Genomic DNA, 27837 nt, shown 5'->3' with positions numbered 1-27837 from the left:
ATGCTGTAGCTCCTCTGAAAAAGAGAGCTTTAAATCAGAAGTGTCTGACTCCGTGGTATAACTCACAAACTCGTAGCTTAAAGCAGATAACCCGTAAGTTGGAGAGGAAATGGCGTCTCACTAATTTAGAAGATCTTCACTTAGCCTGGAAAAAGAGTTTGTTGCTCTATAAGAAAGCCCTCCGTGAAGCTAGGACATCTTTCTACTCATCACTAATTGAAGAAAATAAGAACAACCCCAGGTTTCTTTTCAGCACTGTAGCCAGGCTGACAAAGAGTCAGAGCTCTATTGAGCTGAGTATTCCATTAACTTTAACTAGTAATGACTTCATGACTTTCTTTGCTAACAAAATTTTGACTATTAGAGAAAAAATTACTCATAACCATCCCAAAGATGTATCGTTATCTTTGGCTGCTTTCAGTGATGCCGGTATTTGGTTAGACTCTTTCTCTCCGATTGTTCTGTTCTGAGTTATTTTCATTAGTTACTTCATCCAAACCATCAACATGCTTATTAGACCCCATTCCTGCCAGGCTGCTCAAGGAAGTCCTACCATTATTTAATGCTTCAATCTTAAATATGATCAATCTATCTTTGTTAGTTGGCTATGTACCACAGGCCTTTAAGGTGGCAGTAATTAAACCATTACTTAAAAAGCCATCACTTGACCCAGCTATCTTAGCTAATTATAGGCCAATCTCCAACCTTCCTTTTCTCTCAAAGATTCTTGAGAGGGTAGTTGTAAAACAGCTAACTGATCACCTGCAGAGGAATGGTCTATTTGAAGAGTTTCAGTCAGGTTTTAGAATTCATCATAGTACAGAAACAGCATTAGTGAAGGTTACAAATGATCTTCTTATGGCTTCGGACAGTGGACTTATCTCTGTGCTTGTTCTGTTGGACCTCAGTGCTGCTTTTGATACTGTTGACCATAAAATTTTATTACAGAGATTAGAGCATGTCATAGGTATTAAAGGCACTGCGCTGCGGTGGTTTGAATCATATTTGTCTAATAGATTACAGTTTGTTCATGTAAATGGGGAATCTTCTTCACAGACTAAAGTTAATTATGGAGTTCCACAAGGTTCTGTGCTAGGACCAATTTTATTCACTTTATACATGCTTCCCTTGGGCAGTATTAGTAGACGGTATTGCTTAAATTTTCATTGTTACGCAGATGATACCCATCTTTATCTATCCATGAAGCCAGAGGATACACACCAATTAGCTAAACTGCAGGATTGTCTTACAGACATAAAGACATGGATGACCTCTAATTTCCTGCTTTTAAACTCAGATAAAACTGAAGTTATTGTACTTGGCCCCACAAATCTTAGAAGCATGGTGTCTAACCAGATTGTTACTCTGGATGGCATTTCCCTGATCTCTAGTAATACTGTGAGAAATCTTGGAGTTATTTTTGATCAGGATATGTCATTCAAAGCGCATATTAAACAAATATGTAGGACTGCCTTTTTGCATTTACGCAATATCTCTAAAATCAGAAAGGTCTTGTCTCAGAGTGATGCTGAAAAACTAATTCATGCATTTATTTCCTCTAGGCTGGACTATTGTAATTCATTATTATCAGGTTGTCCTAAAAGTTCCCTAAAAGCCTTCAGTTGGTTCAGAATGCTGCAGCTAGAGTACTGACGGGGACTAGCAGGAGAGAGCATATCTCACCCGTGTTGGCCTCTCTTCATTGGCTTCCTGTTAATTCTAGAATAGAATTTAAAATTCTTCTTCTTACTTATAAGGTTTTGAATAATCAGGTCCCATCTTATCTTAGGGACCTCGTAGTACCATATTACCCCATTAGAGCGCTTCGCTCTCAGACTGCGGCTTACTTGTAGTTCCTAGGGTTTGTAAGGGTGGAACCAGCTCCAATTCAGATCAGGGAGACAGATACCCTCTCTACTTTTAAGATTAGGCTTAAAACTTTCCTTTTCGCTAAGGCTTATAGTTAGGGCTGGATCGGGTGACCCTGGACCATCCCTTGGTTATGTTGCTTTAGACGTAGACTGTGGGGGGGTTCCCATGATGCACTGTTTCTTTCTCTTTTTGCTCCGTATGCATCACTCTGCATTTAATCATTAGTGATCGATCTCTGCCCCCCTTCTCAGCATGTCTTTTTCCTGGTTCTTTCCCTCAGCCCCAACCAGTCTCAGCAGAAGACTGCCCCTCCCTGAGCCTGGTTCTGCTGGAGGTTTCTTCCTGTTAAAAGGGAGTTTTTCCTTCCCACTGTGGCCAAGTGCTTGCTCATAGGGGGTCGTTTTGACCGTTGGGGTTTTTCATAATTATTGTATGGCCTTGCCTTGCAATATGGAGCGCCTTGGGGCAACTGTTTGTTGTGATTTGGCGCTATATAAGAAAAAAGTTGATTGATTGATTGATTGAATTGTATTACCACTTTCTGCATAGCCTATAAACCAGTCTTCAGTTATCATACAACTGGTGCAGATGGTGGTGCATCAAGTAAGGAGTACACAATGAATATAACATTTAAATGCAACTTTGTCTTGTTTAGGTTTAATTGATGCCTCATATGACATTGACCTGACATTGACACCTGACATTGACAGTGAAGCTTCATGCAGTGGTAGCACACCAGTGTGAGGATGAGCCGGAAGGAAAATTATTCTGCACCGATGTCTTCAAGGAGAGCTATTTGGATTTTGTTGTTGCTTTATTACGTACATGCATGACATTTGTCAATTACATTTACAGGGATTGATAGGTTTGCTTGATCACAAAATATTTACTGCCACAGTACATAATACAGCCAAACAGCCAGTATGGCAGAGCGGGAGGTATCATTTTCTGAGCTTGATCACAGATATGAAGGTTTGCCATCTGCATTTTCTTTGCTGCGCAAGTTTGACATTTAATTTCTTTACCCATGAACTCTGATAATTTCATCAAATGCAACGTAATTTCAACAACTGTTATAAAATATAAGATTTGTTAGTCCAACATGGGGAAATTTGCAATGCCACAATGGCAGTCATAATAGTAATTGTGCAACAGTAATGTAGAGTAAATGTGCCAATATGTAGAAGGCAAGGTAAATGCTGAATTGAGAGAATGGAAAAATAGAGAAATACTACATTAAATAATGCCATACATAGCATGTTTAAGGTTAGCGTATAGTGCATCCAGAAAGTATTTACAGTGCTTCATCTTTTCCACATTTTGTTGTTACAGCCTTACGCTGCGTTCACACCGGGCGCGATCAGATGCTACAAATTTGCGGTGGTCATGTGGTGATGGACGCGCCTCCTTCGGCCAGTGTGTCGCTCTGCTTTTGCTGCGAAAATTCGCCCCGGTGTGTCATCAAATAGGAGGAGCTTCAATTCCGCTCGCCGGCTCCAGTTGTCAGTCAAGTTAACATGACGGACCTTGATCACACGGAGCGAGTTGTTGTGGAAAGCTGACAAACGTCATGAGACGTTCCCAATACAGGGAGTATCATTATTTGCTGCAGGAGCTGCGTCTGGATGATGGCCGCTTTCAGCGGTCCTTCTGCCTCTGCGGGACCTCCTGTTTGAGGACCTCCTGTCCCGTTCACTCGCGCACATGTAAACAATTAAAAAAAAAAAAAAAAAAAGAAACGCTGCTGCCTGCTGCGGGGCTGCTGCTCGCTCTTCCCCCAAAAACTCTGTCATAATTGTGTTTAGAAACCAGTCACCATTTGCTTTATTATACATCTGTGTAGTTAATTAATAAAATATTCTCCACAGACGATTCGCTCTTGCGTGCACATAAAAAAAGAAAGAAACTCCGCTGCTTGCTATGGGGCTCCTCCTTGCTCTTTCCCAAAAAACTCTGTCATAATTGTGTTTAGAAACCAGTCACTATTTGCTTTATTATACATCTGTGTAGTTAATAAGTAAAATAATCTCCATGAACGATTCGCGCGCGCACGTAAAATAAAATAAAAACCTCCACTCCCGCTGCTGTGGGGCTGCTGCTTGCTCCAAAAATTCTGTCATAATTGTGAAATAAAGGACAAAAAATACATAAGTCCTGCTCACAGGCTGCTACCAGATACAGGACATGTTCACATCTTCGGTCAAACTCCAGACATCTCCACGTCACTACATATTCAGTCCCTGATTGGTCATCGCGGCGAGACGAAAAAGTTCAGATTTTTCAACTTGGGGAGGAGGGCAACGCGGCGTGATGCGAAGCAATATCGTACCACAAATGCGCCAATCGCTCAAAATCGCTTCACTCGCGTCGCTTCACTCGCGTCCATCATGTCGCGCTGCGTGACTTGGCACCAAACCGCGTCCTTACATAGGGATTACATGGCAACCTGTCGCTGCAGTCGCTCGCGTCGCGCCCGGTATGAACACCCCCCCGCCCCCAAAACTTCTACTCACTCACAATATCCCATAATGACAACATAAAATTTATATATATATATATATATATATATATATATATATATATATATATATATATATAACTAAAATTACCAGTGCTGGGTTGGAGAGATCGATTTACTGATTTTAAATCGATTCTCATTTTAATTCCCATAGATCAATTCATATAGAGTGCTTTGTCTGCGGCCTTGCTGTGACAGTGTGAATTTTCTCACATGCAGTGGCTGCATCCACTCTCGGGGAGATGTAAACACAGATGGTGATCACATGACTAAGCTCCTTTGGTAGCTAGTATGGCCATGGGCTAACAGCTAGCAGCTCGAGATCCTGGCAGCACAAGACTGTCTTTGCGGAGATATATCCTGGGTTACACCAGCAGTTGTTGACATACATGAAGAGCTCCCCCACCTATGCTTTTTCCGCATGCTTTAGTGTCTCTGTCGACTCTCACAGCAGTGAATCCCAGCATGTCCACGTTAGCATTCAGTATGAGGTGGGTTAGCCACATCTCCGTAAAGATTAACAAGCTCTCATGGTAAATACGCTGGTTTTTCAGTGCGGACAGCTTGTCAATCTTGTCAGCGATTTCACATTTCCCATTGTTTGTTGCACCTCCAGATGCCTGCTAGCCTAGCCTTTAGTTTTACCCTGGCCTTCTAGCCCCTGGGTCTCCTCTTCCACTCTGCCAGGATATGACACCAGGGATATGGGTCATCCCTTTGTTCTCAGAGCCAACAGTTCCTCTCTTGAATAAATGGAAAAAGCTGGCTCCTGGTAGCATTGAAAAGTTAAAAATATATATATATATCCGTGGGATACAGTTGTATGTAAATGTTTGGGCACCCCTGATGATTTCCATGATTTTCCTTTATAAATCATTGGTTGTTTGGATCAGCAATTTCTATTAAATATATCATATAGCAGACAAACGCAGTGATATTTGAGAAGTGAAATAAAGTTTATAGGATTTAATTAAAGTGGGCAACAATTCTTTAAACAAAATTAGGCAGGTGCATAAATTTGGGCACCCCAACAGAAAAAAGTACATCAATATTTAGTAGATCTTTCTTTTGCAGAAATAACAGTCTCTAAACGCTTCCTATAGCTTCAAATGAGAGTCTGGATTCTGATTGAAGGTATTTTGGACCATTCTTCTTTACAAAACATCTCAGGTTTGTTGGTTTCCAAACATGGACAGCCACACCACAGATTTTTAATAATATTCAGGTCTGGGGACTGAGATGGCCATTCCAGAACATTGTACTTGTTCCTCAGGATGAATGCCTTAGTAGATTTTGAGCAGTATTTAGGGTTGTTGTGTATTGAAAGATCCAGCCCCGGCGCAACTTCAACTTTCACTTATTCATGAACATTGTTCTCAAGAATCAGCTGATGTTGATTGGAATCCATGTGACCTTCAATTTTAACAAGATTCCCAGTACCTGCACTGGCCACACAGCCCCACAGCATGATGGAACCACCTCCAAATTTTACTGTCGGTAGCAAGTCTTTTTCTTGGAGTGCTGTATTTTTACAGCCATGCATGCCGCCCCTTGTTATGTCCAAATAACTCAATTTTAGTTTCATCAGTCCACAGCAGCTTATTCCAAAATGAAGCTGGCTTGTTCAAATGTGCTTCATCATACCTCAGGCGACTCTGTTTGTGGCATGTACACAGAAAAGGCTTCCTCTGCATTACAGCATCATACAGCATCTCTTTGTGCAACGTGCGCTGTATAGTTGAACGATGCACTGTTCTCACCATCCTTTGCTTCAGCTTATCTGAGATTTTTCTTGGCCTGCCACTTCAGGCCTTAACTAGTACTGTGCCTGTGGTCTTCCATTTCCTCACTATATTCCTCACAGTGGAAACTGACCGCTGAAATCTCTGAGATAGCTTTTTGTATCCTTCCCCTAAACCATGATGTTGAACAATCTTTGTTTTCAGGTCATTTGAGAGTTGTTTAGAGGTTCCCATTTTGCCACTCATTAGAAGAGATGCAAAGAGGGGAAACATTTGCAAATGGCCACCTTAAATACCCTTTTTCATGACTGGATTCACCAGTGTAAGGAGGTTAAGGGTCAATGAGCTTACCAAACCAATTTTGTGCTAAATGTATTCAAATCAATAAAATGAGATGGATGCCCAAATTTATGTGCCTGCCTAATTTTATTTAAGTAATTATTGCACACTTTCTGTAAATACTAGAAACTTCATTTCACTTCTCAAATATCAGTTTGTTCGTCTGCTGTATGATATATTTAACTGAAATTTTGATCCAGGCAACCAATGATTTATAAAGGAAAATCATGGAAATTATAAGGGATGCCCAAACTTTTGCATACAACTGTATGTATAAAGCATACAATGTCTTTGTGAGAACAGCAGAAGGATAGAAAGGATAGGGAAAAGACCTTTAAAAAAGAGGTAAAACTGGAGAGCTACTGGAGTGGCGGCTGAGGAAAAAAAAAAAAGGTGCAGTCTGGCACTCTGAATGAGTAGACTACTTTTGATCCCCATCTGATCCATATTGCAGATTTAGCAATATGATTTTAACATTTTATCTATATTTTGTATTATATTTTAGTTTATGAAAAGTCACTTCTAACAGGTCTTTGATCTTGAAATTTTTTTCCAATATAAAAATTTGTGGAATTGGAAACTAGTGTTGGTGAAGATTTGTGCTCTACAAGTGCAGTGCTCTAGTTCTTCATGATATAAACATGATGTAAATGCTTCAAACAAGGAAACTGCTCTCTGTGCTAGCACAGCTTTATCTTCAGTGGTAAATGAGTGCAGGTCATGTATTTCTGTGGTTGCCACATTACTATAAACTAGTCAAGTTTTTTATATAATTGTATTCTTCTTACTTTTGATCACATGTGTAATGGCAGAACTCTTGTATAGTGTATGTTGAGCTGTTAGCGATTACGTTGAACGACACTTGATACCTGATAAGATGGTTTTGTTCCGTTTATGTTATCAGCACATCAACTACAATTCAGTAACCCGGTCAAACAGCCGAGAGAAGGAACCAGAGAAGAAAGATTCAGAGGGTGCACAAGGTCGAGCTAAAGACAAGAAGGAAGAAAAAGATCGCAAAGACAAGAAGAGAGTGAGCTCTTAATAACAGCTGCATTGCAGAGATGTGGTTTTTGGAAGGAATATCTTTGAAACTTTATATGTTTGTCTTTAGATCCATTCTGTTGGTGATCATGAGTCAAGCCAAGAACCCAAGCGTAGAAAGGATGATAATGGAACACGTAAGTTTGGCCCCGAAAAGTCTGAAGTGGTTTTTGTTCACATGCTCCCAGCAAGTTTACTGCAGTGGTGAAATGGAGACAAAATGAAACCTAACAACTGTTTTTCTTAACAGCTTCTTCCAAAAGCAGGAAAAGCACCAGTCCTTCCTGTGACTCCCCAGTTTCAGCTGACAAAGAGAAGACCAAAAGACCCAAATCTTCCAGTAAGGAGAAGAGCGACTCTGTGAAACCGGAGAGGACGTCATCTGGAGGCAAAAAGGTAATTTTGTGCACATCGACAGTGACATCATAGTAGAGTTGCACAACAGAGGACTTCGTTTCAGCTGCAGTTGGCCACATGACACAGTGAAGACTCGAGCCTGGATGTAATCTGTTTTTGTTTTTAAGAAGTACATAGTTGTAGCACCCTGAACAAGAAGTTGTTGATGGTGAAGCAAGAGACAGAAGTTGCCTTAAGGCATAGTTTCCCCACTCACATCCACAGATGCTTGTATCATGGTGTTTGGGTTTTTGGAAGCTTTCCTCACTAAGCTACTTCATCCACTGTCACTCTTTTTGAAATGAGCCTGCTATGAACAGACACACAGTGCCATGCTGTTTCTGTTTTTTACTGATCAATGTAAATGAGCTCCAAGAGATGCTCTGTGACTTGGTAATATCCCGATACAGTCTATTCTGTTGGATTCTCTCATTTTGTTCTTGGAGTCACCACAGCAGATTCAGTATGGATCCACACATTGATTTGGCACAACATTTGCGCAGATTGCCCTTGCTGACTTGGTACATGGACAGTGGAGCGCAGGTGGTCTTGTGTTTTGGACACAAGCATACTAACTGCTTGTGCCACCATGATGTCCAGAAATGTTCTTTGAAACAATCTTTTAAAAATGTCTACAGAAGTGATTTAGATGTTATATTAAAGAGCAGGTCTACCTATGCTGCCTTTGTTTCTACTTTAGATGCTGTATTTTCAGAGCACTCTATCTGTTTTTGTTGTTGTTCATAAGAGGAAACCTGTCAATTGGGACATAATGTACTTTTTGAGAGGTTGATATCCTTTTGAATTGTTTGACACAAGTGATGTTGTACAAGGACACGGTAATTACTTTCTCTACCTATGTGATTATAAAATTTCCCCCCTTTGTTCATATTCTGTAGGACTCCAGACACGACAAAGACAAATCTGAAAAGAAAGAGAAGAGGGACAGCAGTGGAGGAAAGGAAGAGAAAAAGCAATATCCTTAAATACAGAGTGGTGCCTGTTGCATAACGGATGTGGTGTGCGTGTGTGTGTGTGCGTGTGTGTGTGTGTGTGTGTGTGTGTGAGAGAGAGAGAGTGTGTGTGACACGACTGTGGTGCTGAACTGCTGCAGCTCATGTACGTGTGCTCAAACAACCAGCGTTCCTGCTGTGGAACCGCTGTTGCTTTTTGTTTGATTCACGGGGGGGGGGGGGACTGTCCACCAGGTAGACTGTCCACGTTCAGCGAGTGAGTTTTAATGTCTGTGATATGTACATATCTGTACACATATATGTACACATTCAAACTACAATAAAAAAGGTTTTAGCTGCTTTATGTTGCTGGTACACTGTTTCCCTTGTAGTTGTACAGGCCTGGCAGGTGAACGAAAAATAACACAGAAGAAATAACTGAAAGTAATTACTGTATACAATAACATGATTTTGGAGACTGCAAATTATCAGCAAGCCTCTGGTCGCTTATGAAATGTTGGGCTGCTAAGCAGAGTCAGAGGGTTGCTAATAAAACACAAGATGTCTTGCAGCCCACCTTTTGACTAAAACAAAGAAGCATGAGCACATCACCCTTGTGCTCTGCACCTTACACTGGCTCCCTGTCGGCTTTCATGCTAAATATAAAGTTTTGCTGATTGTTTTTAAGTGCCTGCACTGTATAGGCCCAATGTATCTGAGTGAGCAGCCGTACACTCCACTTAGGGCTCTGAGGTCAGCTGACCAGCTTCTCCTGGCTGTTTCTAAAGCCAGGCTTAAATCCAGAGGCGATGGAGCCTTTACTGTGGCAGCGCCATGACTCTGGAACAATCTTCCGCTGTCTGTCAGGTCCTCCGAGTCTGTGGGACAGTTTAAGTCCAGACTGGAAAGTCATCTCTTTTACCTGGCTTTCAGCACTGGCTAAGTGGTATATGCTTTGCTCTGCTATTTTGCTCTGTATTTTTTCATTTGTTATTCCTTTTCTTTTGTTAATATTTTACAGTTATTGTGTTGCTATTGTGAAGCACTTTGGTCAGCTGCAGCTGTGTTTAAATGTGCTATATAAATAAACCTGAATTGAATTGAAGATGTCTTGTAAGACATCTTACCCCTGTCAGAGGTATTATTGGGCAGTGCAGTCTCGCTTGAGGGCAGGTGCTAAAGGGTTAAAATATGACACAATAATCCTACATGTGGGGACAGCCCTATCTGAGTTTTTGGGTAAATTATACAGCAAACAAAGTGAAAATGCAAAGAAAAAGTGACGATGCGGTGGAAAGTGGACGTGTTGTGGTTTATGACCCAGAGCTCAAACATGTCAAGGCGGTTGTGCAGGCGAGAACACAGCTGCTGTGGTTAGCTATGTAGGCTAACACTTATCGACACAGTGTCTCCCATGTGCCTCATCTTTCTTTCTCCACTGGGAGCCAAAAAGTCTGCACTTTTTTGCGACTGCTTCAGTGATTGCAGCCGAAAACAAAACAGTACACCATTTTTCCGTGTGAAGTTCTGCAGTTTTTGTGTTGCACAATGGCAGGCTGTCCACAGAAGTGGTCAAATCCCGTGATATCACAGAGTGGTTCAAACGAGATTGCGCTGCCCTATTATCTGGTTACAAATCCGTTTTTAGATTTAAGTGTTTATTTCTTGCTAACTTTTATAATAAGAAAAAATCATGCACTTCGTCAGAGCACCTTCAAGATGAAAATTTCATCATTTCAGAGTGGGCGGATGTTCTAGCTATGGGTGAGTAAATTTTATTGCCATGCGATGTAAGCTAGTTTTTGTTAGCTGTTTATTGTTGTCACACAAGCATGTCACGAGGAGCGCTTTTAACCCCCAATGAAATTACAACCACTGAGAAGAAAGCATTAGTCGGCACTCATTCTGTGATTTTCTGCCAGGGGGAACCCCGCTATATGGATATGGGAGGAATATAAATTAATTAAAAAATTACATTTAAAAAAAAAAAAAACAAATCCTCTGGGGGGAGGATGGGAGGTGTGGCGGTTGAAGCTTAAAGGGATTACAGCTGCATTGTGCAATGAGTAGACCAGAGTATTGAGCATATAATGATTTATCGGCCTGCCTTTGGCGGGCCCATGTGAGTATCGGTGTCCCTGTAAAGTAATGCTAACCTCCAGTCCACGTCCTAGTAAGTGATAATGGTCTCATATACCCATTAATTTGGAAATTAATAATCATTTTGGTGCGTCTGCAGAATTTGGCTCAGCACTCCTGCATGGAGCCCGATGATCACAGCTTTTAAAATGTTTGTTTTGTTTTGTTTTTTTTTTTATTCTCAAAGCACCTATTAAATACTCTTCTCATGGATGTAATTTGTGATGTTATTTTCACATGAAGACATAACAGCCTTTGAAATACACTGAATAAAAATATAAACGTAATATGTTTGTTTTTGCTCCCATTTTTCATGAGCTAAACTCAAAGATCTAAAGCAATTTCTTTATAGATAGAAGACCTATTTCTCTCAAATATTGTTCACAAATCTGTCTAAATCTATTAGTGAGCACTTCTCCTTTGCCGAGATAATCCATCCCACCTCAGTGGTGTGGCATATCAAGATGCTGATTAGAGAACATGATTATTGCACAGGTGTGCCTTAGGTGGGCCACAATAAAAGGGCCACTCTGAAATGGGCAGACTTGCAACTTTTGTCTGGTAGTATAGTTTGTTTTTACACAGTAAAATACTTATGTTTTCAGTGAGTGATTAATTCATTTATTTTTTGAGCATGTTTCTTTCCATTTCTGAGCACGTGGTGTTTGTACACTCTATGCTCCAAGTAATGCCTGACCTGAAAAAAGAACTCCAGGGGAAACACTGATGCCAGTACGGCTTCCTATTGATCACTTCACTGGGTTTTTTTTTTTTTTTTTGCTGGAACCTGCTCATGTAATACATAAAGCTGACTGTGTGTGCCTGCTTGTGTGTTCGTTATGTACAGTAGTTTCAGAATAATAGTAGTGCTATGTGACTAAAAAGATTAATCCAGGTTTTGAGTATATTTCTTATTGTTACATGGGAAACAAGGTACCAGTAGATTCTCACAAATCCAACAAGACCAAGCATTCATGATATGCACACTCTTAAGGCTATGAAATTGGGCTATTTGTAAAAAAAAAAAAAACATAAAAAAATAGAAAAGGGTGTGTTCACAATAATAGTAGTGTGGCTTTCAGTCAGTGAGTTCGTCAATTTTGTGGAACAAACAGGTGTGAATCAGGTGTCCCCTATTTAAGGATGAAGCCAGCACCTGTTGAACATTCTTTTCTCTTTGAAAGCCTGAGGAAAATGGGACATTCAAGACATTGTTCAGAAGAACAGCGTAGTTTGATAAAAAAGTTGATTGGAGAGGGGAAAACGTATACGCAGGTGCAAAAAATTATAGGCTGTTCATCTACAATGATCTCCAGTGCTTTAAAATGGACAAAAAAAAAACAGACGCGTGGAAGAAAACGGAAAACAACCATCAAAATGGATAGAAGAATAACCAGGATGGCAAAGGCTCACCCATTGATCAGCTCCAGGATGATCAAAGAATAACCAGGATGGCAAAGGCTCACCCATTGATCAGCTCCAGGATGATCAAAGACAGTCTGGAGTTACCTGTAAGTGCTGTGACAGTTAGAAGACGCCTGTGTGAAGCTAATTTACTTGCAAGAATCCCCCGCAAAGTCCCTCTGTTAAATAAAAGACGTGCAGAAGAGGTTACAATTTGCCAAAGAACACATTAACTGGCCTAAAGAGAAATGGAGGAATATTTTGTGGACTGATGAGAGTAAAATTGTTCTTTTTGGGTTCAAGGGCCGCAGACAGTTTGTGAGACGACCCCCAAACTCTGAATTCAAGCCACAGTTCACAGTGAAGACAGTGAAGCATGGTGGTGCAAGCATCATGATATGGGCATGTTTCTCCTACTATGGTGTTGGGCCTCATGGATCAGTTTGGATATGTCAAAATACTTGAAGAGGTCATGTTGCCTTATGCTGAAGAGGACATGCCCTTGAAATGGGTGTTTCAACAAGACAATGACCCCAAGCACACTAGTAAATGAACAGAATCTTGGTTCCAAACCAGCAAAATGAATGCCTTGCAGATTTGAAGAAATCATGAAAAACTGTGGTTATACAATTAAATACTAGTTTAGTGATTCACGGGATTGCTAAAAAAGCAGTTTGAACATAATAGTTTTGAGTTTGTAGCGACAACAGCAGATGCTACTATTATTGTGAACACCCCCTTTTCTACTTTTTTTTTACTAATAGCCCAATTTCATAGCCTTAAGAGTGTGCATATCATGAATGCTTGGTCTTGTTGGATTTGTGAGAATCTACTGGTACCTTGTTTCCCATGTACCAATAAGAATTATACTCAAAACCTGGATTAATATTTTTAGTCATATAGCACTACTATTATTCTGAACACTACTGTACAACCACAGCAATAACAGCAATAAAGCAATTGTCACCAAACTTGGTATAGTGACTGAGGGCACCAAGGGGGAGGTTACTGGGGCCCTTAAGTTGAAAGCGTACATTTGTCATCTCACACACACACGCATGGTCAGTCTTATATATCAGATCACGACCCGCTCACTGGTGCCCTAATTTTCGTAGTTCGTGTGATCCTTGGGTCAGGTAGCAATCATCACACTTTACTTTCTGCGTAGTAGGGGCTGGCTAGGGTGCACTTTAATTACAATTTGAATGTGCCAGTGCGTGCCACATGCACACATTTTTTTCAATTCAGATGTACCTGCTGTGTACAGCATGCCACAGCATTGCAGTGATATGACATGCTATCACCTTTTATCATCATTCACTTGAGTCTCATGAATGTCACAAATTGCTCTATGAAAATTGATGACAACATAAATGCAAGGCAGCCTGCTATACCTTATCTAAAGTGACATAAAATATACAATGACATGGCTAAAATTCTGCTCCATTACCCGTGTGTAGAACGGGTAATTCAGCTAGTATAGTAGAAACTTCATGATGTGCCGTAGCTGCCAGGCTCAGGTCACATGTCTCTGACAGACAGTGTGCAGATCTATTTAAGTGCGAGTTAAGTCAGTGTTAGCTTTGGCTCTGTGCTTGCCTGCTTAGTGCTGTTGTTGTTGTCTGTGCTGCAGCTGAGCTTCTCAATAATTACCTGTGGTGTCAGGCGCAAACACTAGAAATACTTTATGAACAATTTCCCTACTACAACAGTTTGGTTTACCTTTTTTTTTAATCAGAAATGTTCCTCGGTATCACCAGGTAGTAGTGAAGTTGTTTGCTTGTTTTGTGCTTCTTTGTACCAGTTTTCATGGACAGACTGGCAGCTGCGGTGTTGTTGCTTGTTTGTTTGTTTACCTTAACATTCATACTCATAAGTCCTCTGACAAGCACAGATAATGTGCAGTGGTCGGTGGTAAAACAAGGTAAGAACTCCTCCTCCTCCTCCTCGTCTTCTTTAACGATTTCTGATCAGACAGTGTGATCGCTGACGTTTACTCTTGTCTCCTCTGTTCCCTGCCAGCTGCAGCAGAACTGGACGAGCTGCACTTTGACATCACCACATTAATTTCTACCTGTGTTGTTTTTCGTAAACTGCCAGCAAACATCAGCAGTACTTTTCTCAATGAAACAGTGAATGCACATAATTTCTTTTCTTAGATTTTCAATATTCAGAAAACCAGCTGAATTTTTTCACTCTTCAGTTACGAGCACAATGTGCTGCTTTAATCACATTTTGTTCTTTAAGCTGGTTACTGTATGAATTGATGTCTTGTAGAATCTGAACATGTCCTTGTAACATTTGTATCATCAAGGCTTTGATTTTGCTTGTTTTGTTGGACTTAACATGCCATATTCACCTCTTGTCCTTTAGAGATAGATACCTGCTTAATTATTTATCTCTATCTTTTAATCTCCGTCAGTATCGGCACCGGTGAGCAGAAATAAAAACGAAGGACCAGTTTGTATATTATGTACAGTAATGCAGAGCGTAACAGGATTCATGTCAGGTTTTTTTCTTCCCTCAGTGTCCTTTAGTAATTTTGTGTTACTTTGGTTTTTACATTATTTATAAATGGGTAGTTTGATCTTATCTTGATTTAAAATATAGAATTGTAAAAATAAAAAAAAAATAAATAAATAAAAACTGAAGACAAAAATAATAATAATGGAAAAAAAAAAAAAAAAAACTACATCTGTACTCCAGATACAACCATTTCAAGATAGGGTTTGGAGATTTTTATCTGCTGTACTCAATGAGTGTAAGCTTTTTTTCTTTCTTTTTTAAAAAGACAAATCAATAAATGATAGTTTTCCTAGTGTGTCATTTTGATACTGTCTCTGCAACATGCACATGAAGTTGAATATCTGAAACTAAAGCTCATGTACACTTTAAAGGCCCCTTCATACATAGTCCGTAGTTTGGTCAAATACGGCGAAACAGTTCGAATTGGCACACCACAAAACATTGCATACACAATTGCAAGGGTTCTTGCACGCGACTGTTTTTAAGCAGGAACACAGTGCGAGGTGTGACTAAAAAGATTAATCCAGGTTTTGAGTTTTTCTTATTGTTACATGGGAAACAAGGTACCAGTAGATTCTCACAAATCCAACAAGACCAAGCATTCATGATATGCACACTCTTAAGGCTATGAAATTGGGCTATTAGTAAAAAAAAAAAAAAAAAGAAGTAGAAAAGGGGGTGTTCACAATAATAGTAGTGTGGCATTCAGTCAGTGAGTTCATCAATTTTGTGGAACAAACAGGTGTGAATCAGGTGTCCCCTGTTTAAGGATGAAGCCAGCACCTGTTGAATATGCTTTTCTCTTTGAAAGCCTGAGGAAAATGGGACGTTCAAGACATTGTTCAGAAGAACAGAGTAGTTTGATTAAAAAGTTGATTGGAGAGGGGAAAACCTATATACAGGTGCAAAAAATGATAGGCTGTTCATCTGCAATGATCTCCTATGCTTTAACATGGACAAAAAAAAAAAAAAAAAACACGCGTGGAAGAAAATGGAAAACAACCATCAAAATGGATAGAAGAAGAAGAATAATAATAACCAGAATGGCAAAGGCTCACCCATTGATCAGCTCCAGGATGATCAAAGACAGTCTGGAGTTACCTGTAAGTGCTGTGACAGTTAGAAGACGCCTCTGTGAAGCTAATTTATTTGCAAGAATCCCCGCAAAGTTCCTCTTTTAAATAAAAGACGTGCAGAAGAGGTTACAATTTGCCAAAGAACACATCAACTGGCCTAAAGAGAAATGGATGAATATTTTGTGGACTGATGAGATAAAATTCTTTTTGGGTCCAAGGGCCACAGACAGTTTGTGAGATGACCCACAAACTCTGAATTCAAGCCACAGTTCACAGTGAAGACAGTGAAGCATGGTGGTGCAAGCATCATGATATGGGCATGTTTCTCCTACTATGGTGCTGGGCCTATATATCGCATACCAGGTATCATGGATCAGTTTGGATATGTCAAAATACTTGAAGAGGTCATGTTGCCTGATGCTGAAGAGGACATGCCCTTGAAATGGGTGTTTCAACAAGACAATGACCCCAAGCACACTAGTAAACGAGCAAAATCTTGGTTCCAAACCAACAAAATTAATGCCTCGCAGATGTGAAGAAATCATGAAAAACTGGTTATACAACTAAATACTAGTTTAGTGATTCACAGCATTACTAAAAAGCAGTTTGAACATAATAGTTTTGCGTTTGTAGCATCAACAGCAGATGCTACTATTATTGTGAACACCCCCTTTTCTACTTTTTTTTTTTTTTTTACTAATGCCCAATTTCATAGCCTTAAGAGTGCATATCATGAATGCTTGGTCTTATTGGATTTGTGAGAATCTACTGGTACCTTGTTTCCCATGTAACAATAATAAATATACTCAAAACCTGGATTAATCTTTTTAGTCACATAGCACTACTATTATTCTGAACACTACTATATGGATCGTAGAATAGCCAGAATGACAAGAAGCCCCCACAAAGTGCCATTGTTGGGGAAAAAAAAAAATGACATGCTGAAGAGGTCACAATTTGCCAAACACATTGGCTGGCCTAAAGAGAAATCACACAGAATTTTGTGGACTGATGAAACCAAGATTGTTCTTTTTGGGTTGCAGACAGTTTGGGAGACGACCCCCAAAAACTGAATTCCAGTTTCACTGTGAAAACGGTGAAGCAAGCATCATGATATGGGGATTGTTACTCATACTATGGTGTCAGGCCTATTTATCACATACCAGGATCATGGATCAGTTTGAATACATCAAAATACTTGAAGAGGTCATGTTACCTTTATGCCAAAGAGGAAATGCCATTGAAATGGGTGAAGACAACGACCCCAAACACACCAGCAAGTGAGCAGCATCTTGGTCCCAGACCAAGATTGATGTTATGAATCGGCCACCCCAATCCAAGGACCTTAATCCAATAACAAACTTGTGGGGTGACATAAAAAAAAGTTGCTGAGGCAGAAAGACAGGAACTGAGGAATGTAGTCCAATCATTCTGGGCTTGAACACCTGTTCACAGGTGCCAGAAGTTGGTCGACTTCATGCAACACAGATGTGAAGCAGTTCTCAGAAACAGCAGTTACCTAACTAAATATTAGTTTGTTTCATTGGAAAGCCAAACCTTAAAGCATTATTCAATTTATACAATAAATGTTTGAGTTTGTAATAGGGTTGGCGCAACGAATAAAAATCATTTGTTGAGTCGGGTGCCATTAGTCATCGACTAGTCGGCGAATAAATTTGACATTCAATAAATGAAGCCAGTTTCGAAATTCAAATGTGACATTTTAACAAATACAAGCACAAAATCAGAAATATAGCATCTGCATGAACACAATACCTGCACTTGTTTCACTAAGCATAGACTACCCGTTTAAGTTAGCAAATTCAGGGAGTGGTGGCAGATCCAGCAGGTCTGTTCTTTTAAGGGTTAAATTAACTTAATAAATGGCTTTTGACTTGTTGGCTAATAAAAAAGTCAATTGGATGTTAGCAAGTCATAGTCGACTATTACAACCAGTCATCCCATCCCTAGTTTGTAAGCCTAATAATGAATTTTTCTTCACTTTCTGTCATATAATGATTTTGGTCAAAACTTTTCATTGTTTTGATTTTTAATTGAATGTGCAGTGCATTTATATATATATATATATATATATATATATATATATATATATATATATATATATATATGTGGAAATGAAAGCTTTAATAAAGATTTTGAGCTTTACTCACTTTATAAACATACTGCTATTATTTTGAGCACAACTGTATATTGCTCCTGATGAAGAGCTACCTCCAGAAGACCAAAGTGAATGTTATTGACTGCTCTGCATAAAGCCCTGACTTGAACCCCACTGAACAATCTGGGGGGTAAATTGAAGACCAAGGTCCCTGCTAGAAGACCATCAAATCTGGAGAAGCTTGAGAGATTCCACAAAGAAGAATTGGCAGGGATTCCTCATGAGCTATATACAACCCCTGGCAAAAATTATGGAATCACCGGCCTCAGAGGATGTTCATTCAGTTGTTTAATTTTGTAGAAAGAAATCAGATCACAGACATGGCACAAAAGTAAAGTCATTTCAAATGGCAACTTTCTGGCTTTAAGAAACACTATAAGAAATCAAGAAAAAAGATTGTGGCAGTCAGTAACGGTTACTTTTTTAGACCAAGGAGAGGAAAAAAATATGGAATCAATTCTGAGGAAAAAATTATGGAATCACCCTGTAAATTTTCATCCCCCAAATTAACACCTGCATCAAATCAGATCTGCTCATTGACATTGACCCTATGTGTCTTTTTGCAAGGAATGTTTTTGCAGTTTTTGCTCTATGGCAAGATGCATTATCATCTTGAAAAATGATTTCATCATCCCCAAACATCCTTTCAATTGTCCAAAATATCAACATAAACTTGTGCATTTATTGATGATGTAATGACAGCCATCTCCCCAGTGCCTTTACCTGACATGCAGCCCCATATCATCAATGACTGTTGAAATGTACATGTTCTCTTCAGGCAGTCATCTTTATAAATCTCATTGGAAAGGCACCAAACAAAAGTTCCAGCATTATCACCTTACCCAATGCAGATTTGAGATTCATCACTGAATATGACTTTCATCCAGTCATCCACAGTCCACAATTGCTTTTCCTTAGCCCATTGTAACCTTGTTTTTTTCTGTTTAGGTGTTAATGATGCCTTTCGTTTAGCTTTTCTGTATGTAAATCCTATTTCCTTTAGGCGGTTTCTTACAGTTCGGTCACAGACGTTGACTCCAGTTTCCTCCCATTCGTTCCTCATTTGTTTTGTTGTACATTTTTCGATTTTTGAGACATATTTAAGTTTTCTGTCTTGACGCTTTGATGTCTTCCTTGGTCTACCAGTATGTTTGCCTTTAACAACCTTCCCATGTTGTTTGTATTTGGTCACCAGTTTAGACACAGCTGACTGTGAACAACCAACATCTTTTGCAACATTGCGTGATGATTTACTCTCTTTTAAGAGTTTGATAATACTCTCCTTTGTTTCAATTGACATCTCTCGTGTTGGAGCCATGATTCATGTCAGTCCACTTGGTGCAACAGCTCTCCAAGGTGTGTTCACTCCTTTTTAGTTGCAAACTAACGAGCAGATCTGATATGATGCAGGTTTAGTTTTGGGGATGAAAATTTACAGGGTGATTCCATAATTTTTTCCTCAGAATTGAGTGATTCCATATTTTTTTCCTCTGCTTGGTCTAAAAAAGTAACCGTTACTGACTGCCACAATTTTTTTTCTTGATTTCTTATAGTGTTTCTTAAAGCCAGAAAGTTGCCATTTGAAATGACTTTAGTTTTGTGTCATGTCTGGGATCTGCTTTTTTTCTACAAAATAAAACAACTGAATGAACATCCTCCGAGGCCGGTGATTCCATAATTTTTGCCAGGGGTTGTATGTCTGAGACTTGTTGAAAACTACAACAAATGACTGCACACAATATGCCAAATCAGTGTTATCAACACGCATGCACCGTGACTGTGTCAGATCTTCTGGTCGAAGTTCATGATTACATGCTTCAATAAACAAAAGTCATGTTACTCGAGCGTGTGATCTGTTTATATCTTGCTCTTAAAGTTAAATTAGCATTTTTAAGCAATATTAAAGTAGCGCGCTTAGTAAATTTCCTCGTCATGATACTGAAGGATTATCTTATGGCAGGTCCACGTCGTTCCCTGGCTGGTTGACACAACAGTACGTGTGGGCTGCAAGCACAAGAGGCAAACAAGGCACTGCACATTGTATTTGCGAATGTACAAGTATGCAGTTGTGTACCAAATAATGTGTGTTTAAAAAAGTGAGTAAAGCCCTTTTCACACTGGGCCTGCTTCAAGTTGCGTCATGCCGACGCCACGTGGATGCAACCTAATGCCGAGTTAATGCAGCTCAATGCCACGACACCGTGAGGGATGCCAAAAATTAAACGTTTAATTTTTTTTCTGCTTCGAGCACAGGACGCAAAAAAGAAGTAGTTTTCTCGCAAGTTGAGGCAACTTAACGTGACTGGATGCCACACCCACACAATATAACACTACCCAACGCCAATGTATGATTCCTGCTGTGCTCCATTGTTGCCGAGCTATAAATCACACAGGATTGTCGATCTTGTTATACCATGTACACAATGCAATAAAACTACACCGCTCAAAGAGCACATGTGAACAAGTAAAACAAATGCTCATTGCAGCCTGCCTGCAGCTCACTGCGCTTACCTCAAGTTCTCTCACAATTGTGTTAAATAAAGTCCATACGTCCTGCTCACAGACTGATTGCCAGAGACAGGACATGTCTACGTCCACTCATGGACGGTTCACACATGCGTGAACGCCAGCTGCAACTCCGCGGTCACAGGAAGAAATTTAAACTATAACAGAAATCAGAGCGCACACAGCCTGCCTGCAGCTCCTCTGCACTCTCACGTCCTCAAGCTTCTCACCCCCTGCTGCACACAACTGATGCAGACGTTTTTGCGTTAGATACACAGCTAATGCAACTCGATGCAGGCCCGGTGTGAAAGGGGCTTAAGGCTCAAAATCCTTCTAACAGCTTTTATTTCCACATATGAAAATGAATTTGGCACACTGCATATTATATTCCAAATCAAAACATGAAGAAAAAATGTATTAAATTTGTTAATACTTTACAGAAGGTGAAGAAAAAGTAATATTAGGCTGTTCAAAAAAATAGCAGTGTCTGCGTTTTTCTTTACAAACTCATTTACTGTATAAACTAAAAAAAATGCCAATGATCAATACTTTACATCCACTAGCCCCCAGCAGCCATAGACTCACTGTGCAGACACATGAGGCGAGGGGCACACTGAGGACTGCACACATCAACTGGCTGGTGTTTTCAACCAGAGATATTCAACCAGTTCCTGTCTCAGTGCACAATCTCACTCTGCTCAAAGATGTCAACAATCATTCCCATACCCAGGAAGACCACCATCAGCAGCCTCAATGACTACCAGCCAGTGGCACTTTACACCCATCAGTATAAAATGTTTTGAGAAACTGGTTCGGAGTTGCATCACAACATCCATACTTGACCCATATCAGTTTGCATACAGAGCAAACTGGTCCACAGAGGATGCTATAGCTACAGCCCTTCACACCACACTAACACCTGGAACAGTGAGGAAGCTACACCAGACTGCTCTTCATAGACTTTGACTGCTTTTAATGACATCAGGACAAACGCACTGGTCACCAAACGTCTGAACTCTCACAACACATCTGCTACTGGATCATAGACTCTGACAGACCGACCTCAGTGAGTCAGAGTAGGACCCCATCTCTCTTCAGCATTGAGCCTCAGCACCAGCTCCCCCCCCCCCCCCCCCCCCAGAGCTGTGTGCTGAGCCCCACGACTGCACCCCCACCCCCTGAGCAATGTCATCGTTAAGTTTGCTGATGACACAACCGTGTTGGGGCTCATCTCAGGAGAGGAGGAGACTGCATACTCGGGCTGGGACAACTAGTCGTAATAGTCGACTACGACTAGGGAACAAGATTAGTCGACTAGTCGAAAGCCATTTATTAAGTTCATTTAATCCTTAAATGAGCAGACCTGCTGGAGCTGACACCACTTCTTTCACTCAGTGAAGAAAGTGTGTGTGAACCCTGGCAGTTGAATTAGTCGGCTCAAACAGGTCGCCTTCATGCTAATGCTGTTTTTTTGTATTTGTGATTTTTGTGCTTATATTTGTTAAATAAATGTACAATTTGAGTTTCACCATGAAGATTTGAAATTGGCTTCATTCATTTAATGTCAGATTCAGTTGACGACTAGCTGACGACTAATGGTACCCGACTAGTCGACTAATGATTTTGGTTAGTCGTCCCAACCCTACTGCATACCGGGAGGAGGTTCAGTGGCTGTCGTTATGGTGTGCAAGACCAAAGAACTCATCCTAGACTTCAGGAGAACTAGACCAGACAGCCAGCCAGAGAATATGTGTAGAGGGTCTCAGACTTCAGGTTACCTGACAGCCACATCAAGGACCTGGACATCAAACACCACTGCACTCCTGAGAAAGGCTCAATACTTAGACAAATAGGTTGAGGACATTCATTAATTTTCTGTACCTGCTTTTTCCAGTAAGTGTGTCTACTGGTGCTCTATGCTCATATTATTTTTATTCTTTAATCACTGCCAAACATTTCTTGATGGAACGTGTTGTTCAGATTCCTGTAGTACTTCCCACGGCCACCAGATGGCAGGTTTTATACAAGAAAGTTAGCTGACAGTTATTGAAAATGGACTGTACTCATAATACATATTATTGACTTGACTTGTGGATCTCAGTGCTGTAGGTCACAAACTCGTGACGGTCCCTCTCCCAAGACTAGTGTTTATTTACCTCCATGGTTTGACCTTCGTGGATTTACTCTACATGTTAGCCATTAAACACTGATGAAGTTGATGTGTAATTCCAACATACAATCAGAAGACTCACCATTATCTCAAACAAGTGTTTTTCTTCATGTTATATCAAGTGTTTCTGCTTTTCATATTCATTCCTTCAAACATTTCAAAGCCTTTGTGTAACAAACAAACAAACATACTGAAAGCTGAATACAAACTTATTTTTTTATTAAGTAAATGTATTAAAATCCTTTTTATATGACCCCTTTAAAGATGCTTGTTGTGTCCCCACATGCAACCCTCATGGTTGACACAAATGACTGGGAAGAAACAAATCCAAACTCCATCACATGTTGTTGTTGGATGTTAACTTAAGCAGAGTCCACTTTAGAGAGGTAATTTGGTAAAATTATCACCAAATTCACATGCACTTTTGGAGGGCGGGAGGGGGTTGGGGGGGGGGGGGCAGATGAGAAAGCCTAATATACAAATATAGACATACACAGTTTATAGTATTTTAAAGTTTTCCTTCACATTATTAAAAAAAACACAAAGAAATGTACATTTCACCCAGCTCACAGTCTGAATAATGCATAGACAAAAAGCTTCTAACAACCAAAAGAAAGGGAGGAGTTATTCAGCAGAAAGTCGAGCTTCAAGCTGCAGATAACTGCGTTTAGAGGAGAGCGTGTAGGAAGTGTTGCTTCAAGGCTCAGATCATTTAAAGATGCCGTTACGTTAAAAAAAGGGGTCACCAAAGAAACCGGAACTTTTTTCAACAATATGGCAGGAAGTTATTTCAATAAAAACTGCCAGTTGACGTAAATGCTGCCTGAATCAAAATCAGTACACTGAATTTTGTTGATGCTGAACAAACACTATTAGAGGTGACCTCCAGTCGGACATTTTCTAAGTAAAACTTGGGCTGCTTTTATTGACGCTTAAGTTACTGATTCTTTGTCCTAAATATTATGACACTGAAAATAGTCTAAGAGCAGAATATGAAAATGACTTCACTATAAACAGAACATTTAAACAACATAAGATTTCACCACAAAAATAAGTCTGTAAAGAATTCAAAATATCTAATGATGTTTTGACTGCAAATCATGGCTTATTTTTTTCTTGTCTTTCCCTTCAAAATAGAATGACACCCACCCCCACCCCTATTCAGAAATCCTATTTTCTTGTCTTGTTCCACCCACATGTACACAATCTGATTTGCATTGCCATGATGCTAAATGCTCCTTAAGGCACTACAAGAGGTGAGTCCCATGTTTCCAGGAGCAAACGCCCTGTGATTGTGTCCAGCCTCAAAGTTCCAGAATGAGTGCAGGTTGGCGTTGCGCTCGGGTCCAAGCTGCCTCCAGAATGCACCTCGGTGTGTTGGGCTCACACACAGCGGTCGCCCTCCCTCCCCCCATCCACTGGGAATAAACACATTCCTGTAAATCCAACAACATGTGTGTCAGGACATGTCACACTTTGGCTGAAAACCAACAGTTGATTAAAAGTTTTTTTTTTTTTTTTTCTGACAGGATGAAACCTACCCCTTAGATTTTAACACTCTCCATTCCATACACGTTGTAGCCTTCACGGTACGTGGCAAAATTCTGGGTGTTTGCTGGAGGGGCTGGCTTAAAGTTTTGGGCATTCTTTGTCAGCTTAAGTTTTTTGGTTTCTTGCCGTGACTTATAGCAGAACTCTACTAAAGCCACGGTCATAGCTAGGCCGAGCCCTCCCACCAGAATATAGAAGACTCCAGCCACGTTACTCAGGCTTAGTGCGCTCGTCTTGTCCTGAGGGGATGTAAAGACCATAATTAAGAATTTTTAAAGTGGCATTCCTGAACAAAAAATCCTGTATACATTTCCAGCCTCACTAAACTGCAACTACAACAAGGTTTTCTAGAGTATTCTACAAAATATCTTGACACAGTTTCCTGTTATCTCTATAAATTGAAGCAAATTGGAACAACTTAGTATCAAATGTCTAATTCTATAGAGTTTAGTTTGTCTCAGTGTGTCTGAGAGGAAATTATTGTTTGACAGAACATAACATTTTGAGAAATGCATGACGCTAAATGAATTAAATGTGCTTGCTAGAAATAAACAGGAGCAGATGGCTGTACTTCAGCGGTAATGGTGGCGTTTGTGACTGAAGTACTTTCTGTCATTGTGTACAGTCGCTAAGTGGATGTTTTACAATGATGCCTTACATTCATACCAATGTCAGTGCCATGCCAATTAAGAGCCTGAACTGCACAGCAGTCTGACAGGGAATCGATCTGGTCTGAAACCCATCGCTTCAACACCGGGACCATCACCTCCCCGTGACTCATGGTAACATGAGATTTTGACAAGGGCTCAGTTGTAGAGCAGGTTAGTCACTAACTAGAGGATGGGAAATTCGTCTGACCCTAACCAAAAGGTGGTTTATCCACGTTTACTCACAGTATACCTCTTTTAAACTGAAAATAAGCAAGTATACTTTCAGTTTACTTGTTATGTACACAGTGGCTTAGTGGTTAGCACTGTTGCCTCACAGTAAGAAGGTCATGGGATTGATTCCAACCTGTGGCCTTTCTGTGTGGAGTTTGCATGTTTTCCCCGTGTTTGCGTGGGTTTTCTCCGGGTGCTCCGGCGTTCACCCACATTTAAAGACATGCAGGAAAGAGAAGTTTGGTGTCCCCTGCTGGAGCTGTTGCCCCCGCGACTCGAACCCGGATAAGCGGTTGAAGATGAGTGATGAGGTTAGGTGAATTGGAAACTTTAGAACTGCCCAGGTTTCCTTTGCAAAAGAGATCTTGATCTCAATGGGACTAACCAGGTTAAATAAAGGTTAAATTAAATTATCAGATACATACTTAACAGATGTTTCTACTGAGAAGTATACAGAAAATTCTCAGTATACTTGCAAATATAGAGGATATTCTACGTATACTTGGTGTATACTGACAAATACACAGAATAATCTAAGTATACTTGGTGTATAGTGACAAATATATAGAATACTCGAAGTATACTTCATGTATACTGGTAAATATACCAAAAAAATCTCTGTACTTGGCATATACTGAAAAGTATGCAGAACAACCTCAGTGTACTTGTCGTATACTGACAAATATACAGAATAATCTCAGTGTACTTTGTGTATACTGGCAAGAATACTTGTAGCTATAAGAAGTAACTCTCTTCAAGTAACCCACAAATCACATGCTGTAAAACTGGACTTCATGGTATTACTGAAGTGGGCCAGACTGTTCTTGGATTAAATCCCAGGATGTCATAGTCCCTTGGGTATAGTGTACTTCCATAAACTAAAAACTGGGCTACAAGTAATACCTACAAGGTCACTTGCACTGTAAAAATAAAAATAGTTATATACTCAAACTTGACTAAGTTTTGAAATAGTATACTTTGAACCATGTACTTAGGGACTAAATTTGAGGTTTACATCAGTTTATTGAATCAAATAAACTTTAAGTATACTTTTTTAGTAAGGTTGAGCCCTGATTGTCATCATATGTCACATTTTCTGTCGTGTAATCTCACAGTTGAGGTTGGATTGTCAAATTCTGTTGAGTCTTTTAAAGTTAGATTTATGTGCTCTGTTACCTGTAAATCTTAACACTTGGTCTTATTCTATAATTTCAATTTTGTGGTTGTACAGTTTGTATGGGACAATAATCAATCAATAATCATACCACAGCATGGCCGTTTAAAATTAAATTCTGTTCTTTTTATATACAGCTTTTTATGTTGTCTTTTGTGGTCTCTTTCAGAATGGGTTTGGAAATTCTTGTCCTCTTTTAAACTTTTTTGCAATTAATAATTTTTAAGTGCAAATGTCCTTCGTAATGTTTTATTGGAATGCGCTATTTAAATAAATTATTATATTTACATTCATGCAAAGTAGTATTGGTGCAGCAGATAACTGAAACACTGGGAGCGTGAAACACTCACAGTATAAAAGCTAATACAAGGCACGGAGCGTGAAGCGCTCACAGTGTAGAAGTTAATACAAGGCTTTTACGCTGTGAGCGCTTCACGCTCCGTGCCTCGTCTCAAGTCTGCGGCTGGGAGTGCTTCACGCCCCATGCCTCGTGACAAGTCGACGGCTGTGAGTGCTTCACGCCCCATGCCTCGTGACAAGTCGACGGCTGTGAGTGCTTCACGCCCCATGCCTCGTGACAAGTCGACGGCTGGAGTGCTTCACGCTCCGTGCGTCATGTCAAGTCGACGGCTGTGAGTGCTTCACGCCCTGTGCCTCGTGTCAAGTCGACGGCTGGAGTGCTTCACGCTCCGTGCCTCGTGTCAAGTCGACGGCTGTGAGTGCTTCACGCTCCGTGCCTCGTGTCAAGTCGACGGCTGTGAGTGCTTCACGCTCCGTGCCTCGTGTCAAGTCGACGGCTGTGAGTGCTTCACGCTCCGTGCCTCGTGTCAAGTCGACGGCTGTGAGTGCTTCACGCTCCGTGCCTCGTGTTACTATTTACACTGCGTGTGATTCACGCTTTGTCTTTCTATCTGTAACTGTCAGGGCTTGCGTTAGCCATCTGCACGCAGTCCACAATATTGACAGGTCCTTTGTTGCATGGCTGTAGTACCTGTTTGGCTCCCTTGAGCCCAAATGATGGACATATGTTTTGCCCCTCGTGTCTTGGGATCGGACACCTGAGGGAAGCCCTGACTGGCGATGCCTGCCTTAATTGTGCCAGAAAGATCTGCTAGACTTGCGGCATTGGAAAGTGGAATATCTAGTGAGACTTTGGCCTCCAGCCCCAGGAAGGAACCAAAGCGCTGTAAATGCCCACATGCAGGAGTCCCTTCTGCTAAGAAGGTTACTCATGACCATGCTTTGGCTGAAAATGTCAAAACATTGACTTCTGAGTTTGCTCAGATTAAGTCCTTGCTTTTGAATCTACAGCCTAGGGATGCCGTGACAGTTCCTGTTGTCCCTAATGAGGCTGATCAGACCAATGTA

At 40.4% G+C, this 27837-nt stretch overlaps 2 protein-coding genes and 1 long non-coding RNA gene across 3 annotated transcripts in view; 1 reads left to right on the top strand and 2 right to left on the bottom strand.

The window, feature by feature from the left end:
- thoc2 (THO complex 2) overlaps positions 1–8897 on the top strand; it is a 168705-nt gene extending 159808 nt beyond the window's left edge. The window contains 4 exon segments of the mRNA XM_034178684.1: positions 7376–7504; positions 7586–7652; positions 7766–7911; positions 8811–8897. Of these exon segments, the coding sequence (XP_034034575.1) occupies positions 7376–7504; positions 7586–7652; positions 7766–7911; positions 8811–8897 (429 nt within the window).
- LOC117517597 lies at positions 1736–14931 on the bottom strand. Its single transcript, XR_004562764.1, has 3 exons — positions 14604–14931; positions 2047–2055; positions 1736–1749 (listed from the first exon to the last, which is right to left on the bottom strand). It is a non-coding gene; the product is annotated as an uncharacterized LOC117517597 (long non-coding RNA).
- An 8777-nt stretch (positions 14932–23708) lies between these two features.
- gria3a (glutamate receptor, ionotropic, AMPA 3a) overlaps positions 23709–27837 on the bottom strand; it is a 367539-nt gene continuing 363410 nt past the window's right edge. The window contains exons 15-16 of the mRNA XM_034178685.1: positions 24405–24653; positions 23709–24299 (exon numbers count right to left, since the gene is read on the bottom strand). Of these exons, the coding sequence (XP_034034576.1) occupies positions 24408–24653 (246 nt within the window). The 3' untranslated portion in view covers positions 23709–24299; positions 24405–24407. The remainder of the gene's footprint in view (positions 24300–24404; positions 24654–27837) is intronic.

Source organism: Thalassophryne amazonica, chromosome 9 (genome assembly GCF_902500255.1).
Source record: "Thalassophryne amazonica chromosome 9, fThaAma1.1, whole genome shotgun sequence".
Taxonomy (NCBI): domain Eukaryota; kingdom Metazoa; phylum Chordata; class Actinopteri; order Batrachoidiformes; family Batrachoididae; genus Thalassophryne; species Thalassophryne amazonica.
The sequence above is the reverse complement of the archived record's forward strand: the minus strand, read 5'-3'. Positions and strand labels throughout refer to the sequence as shown.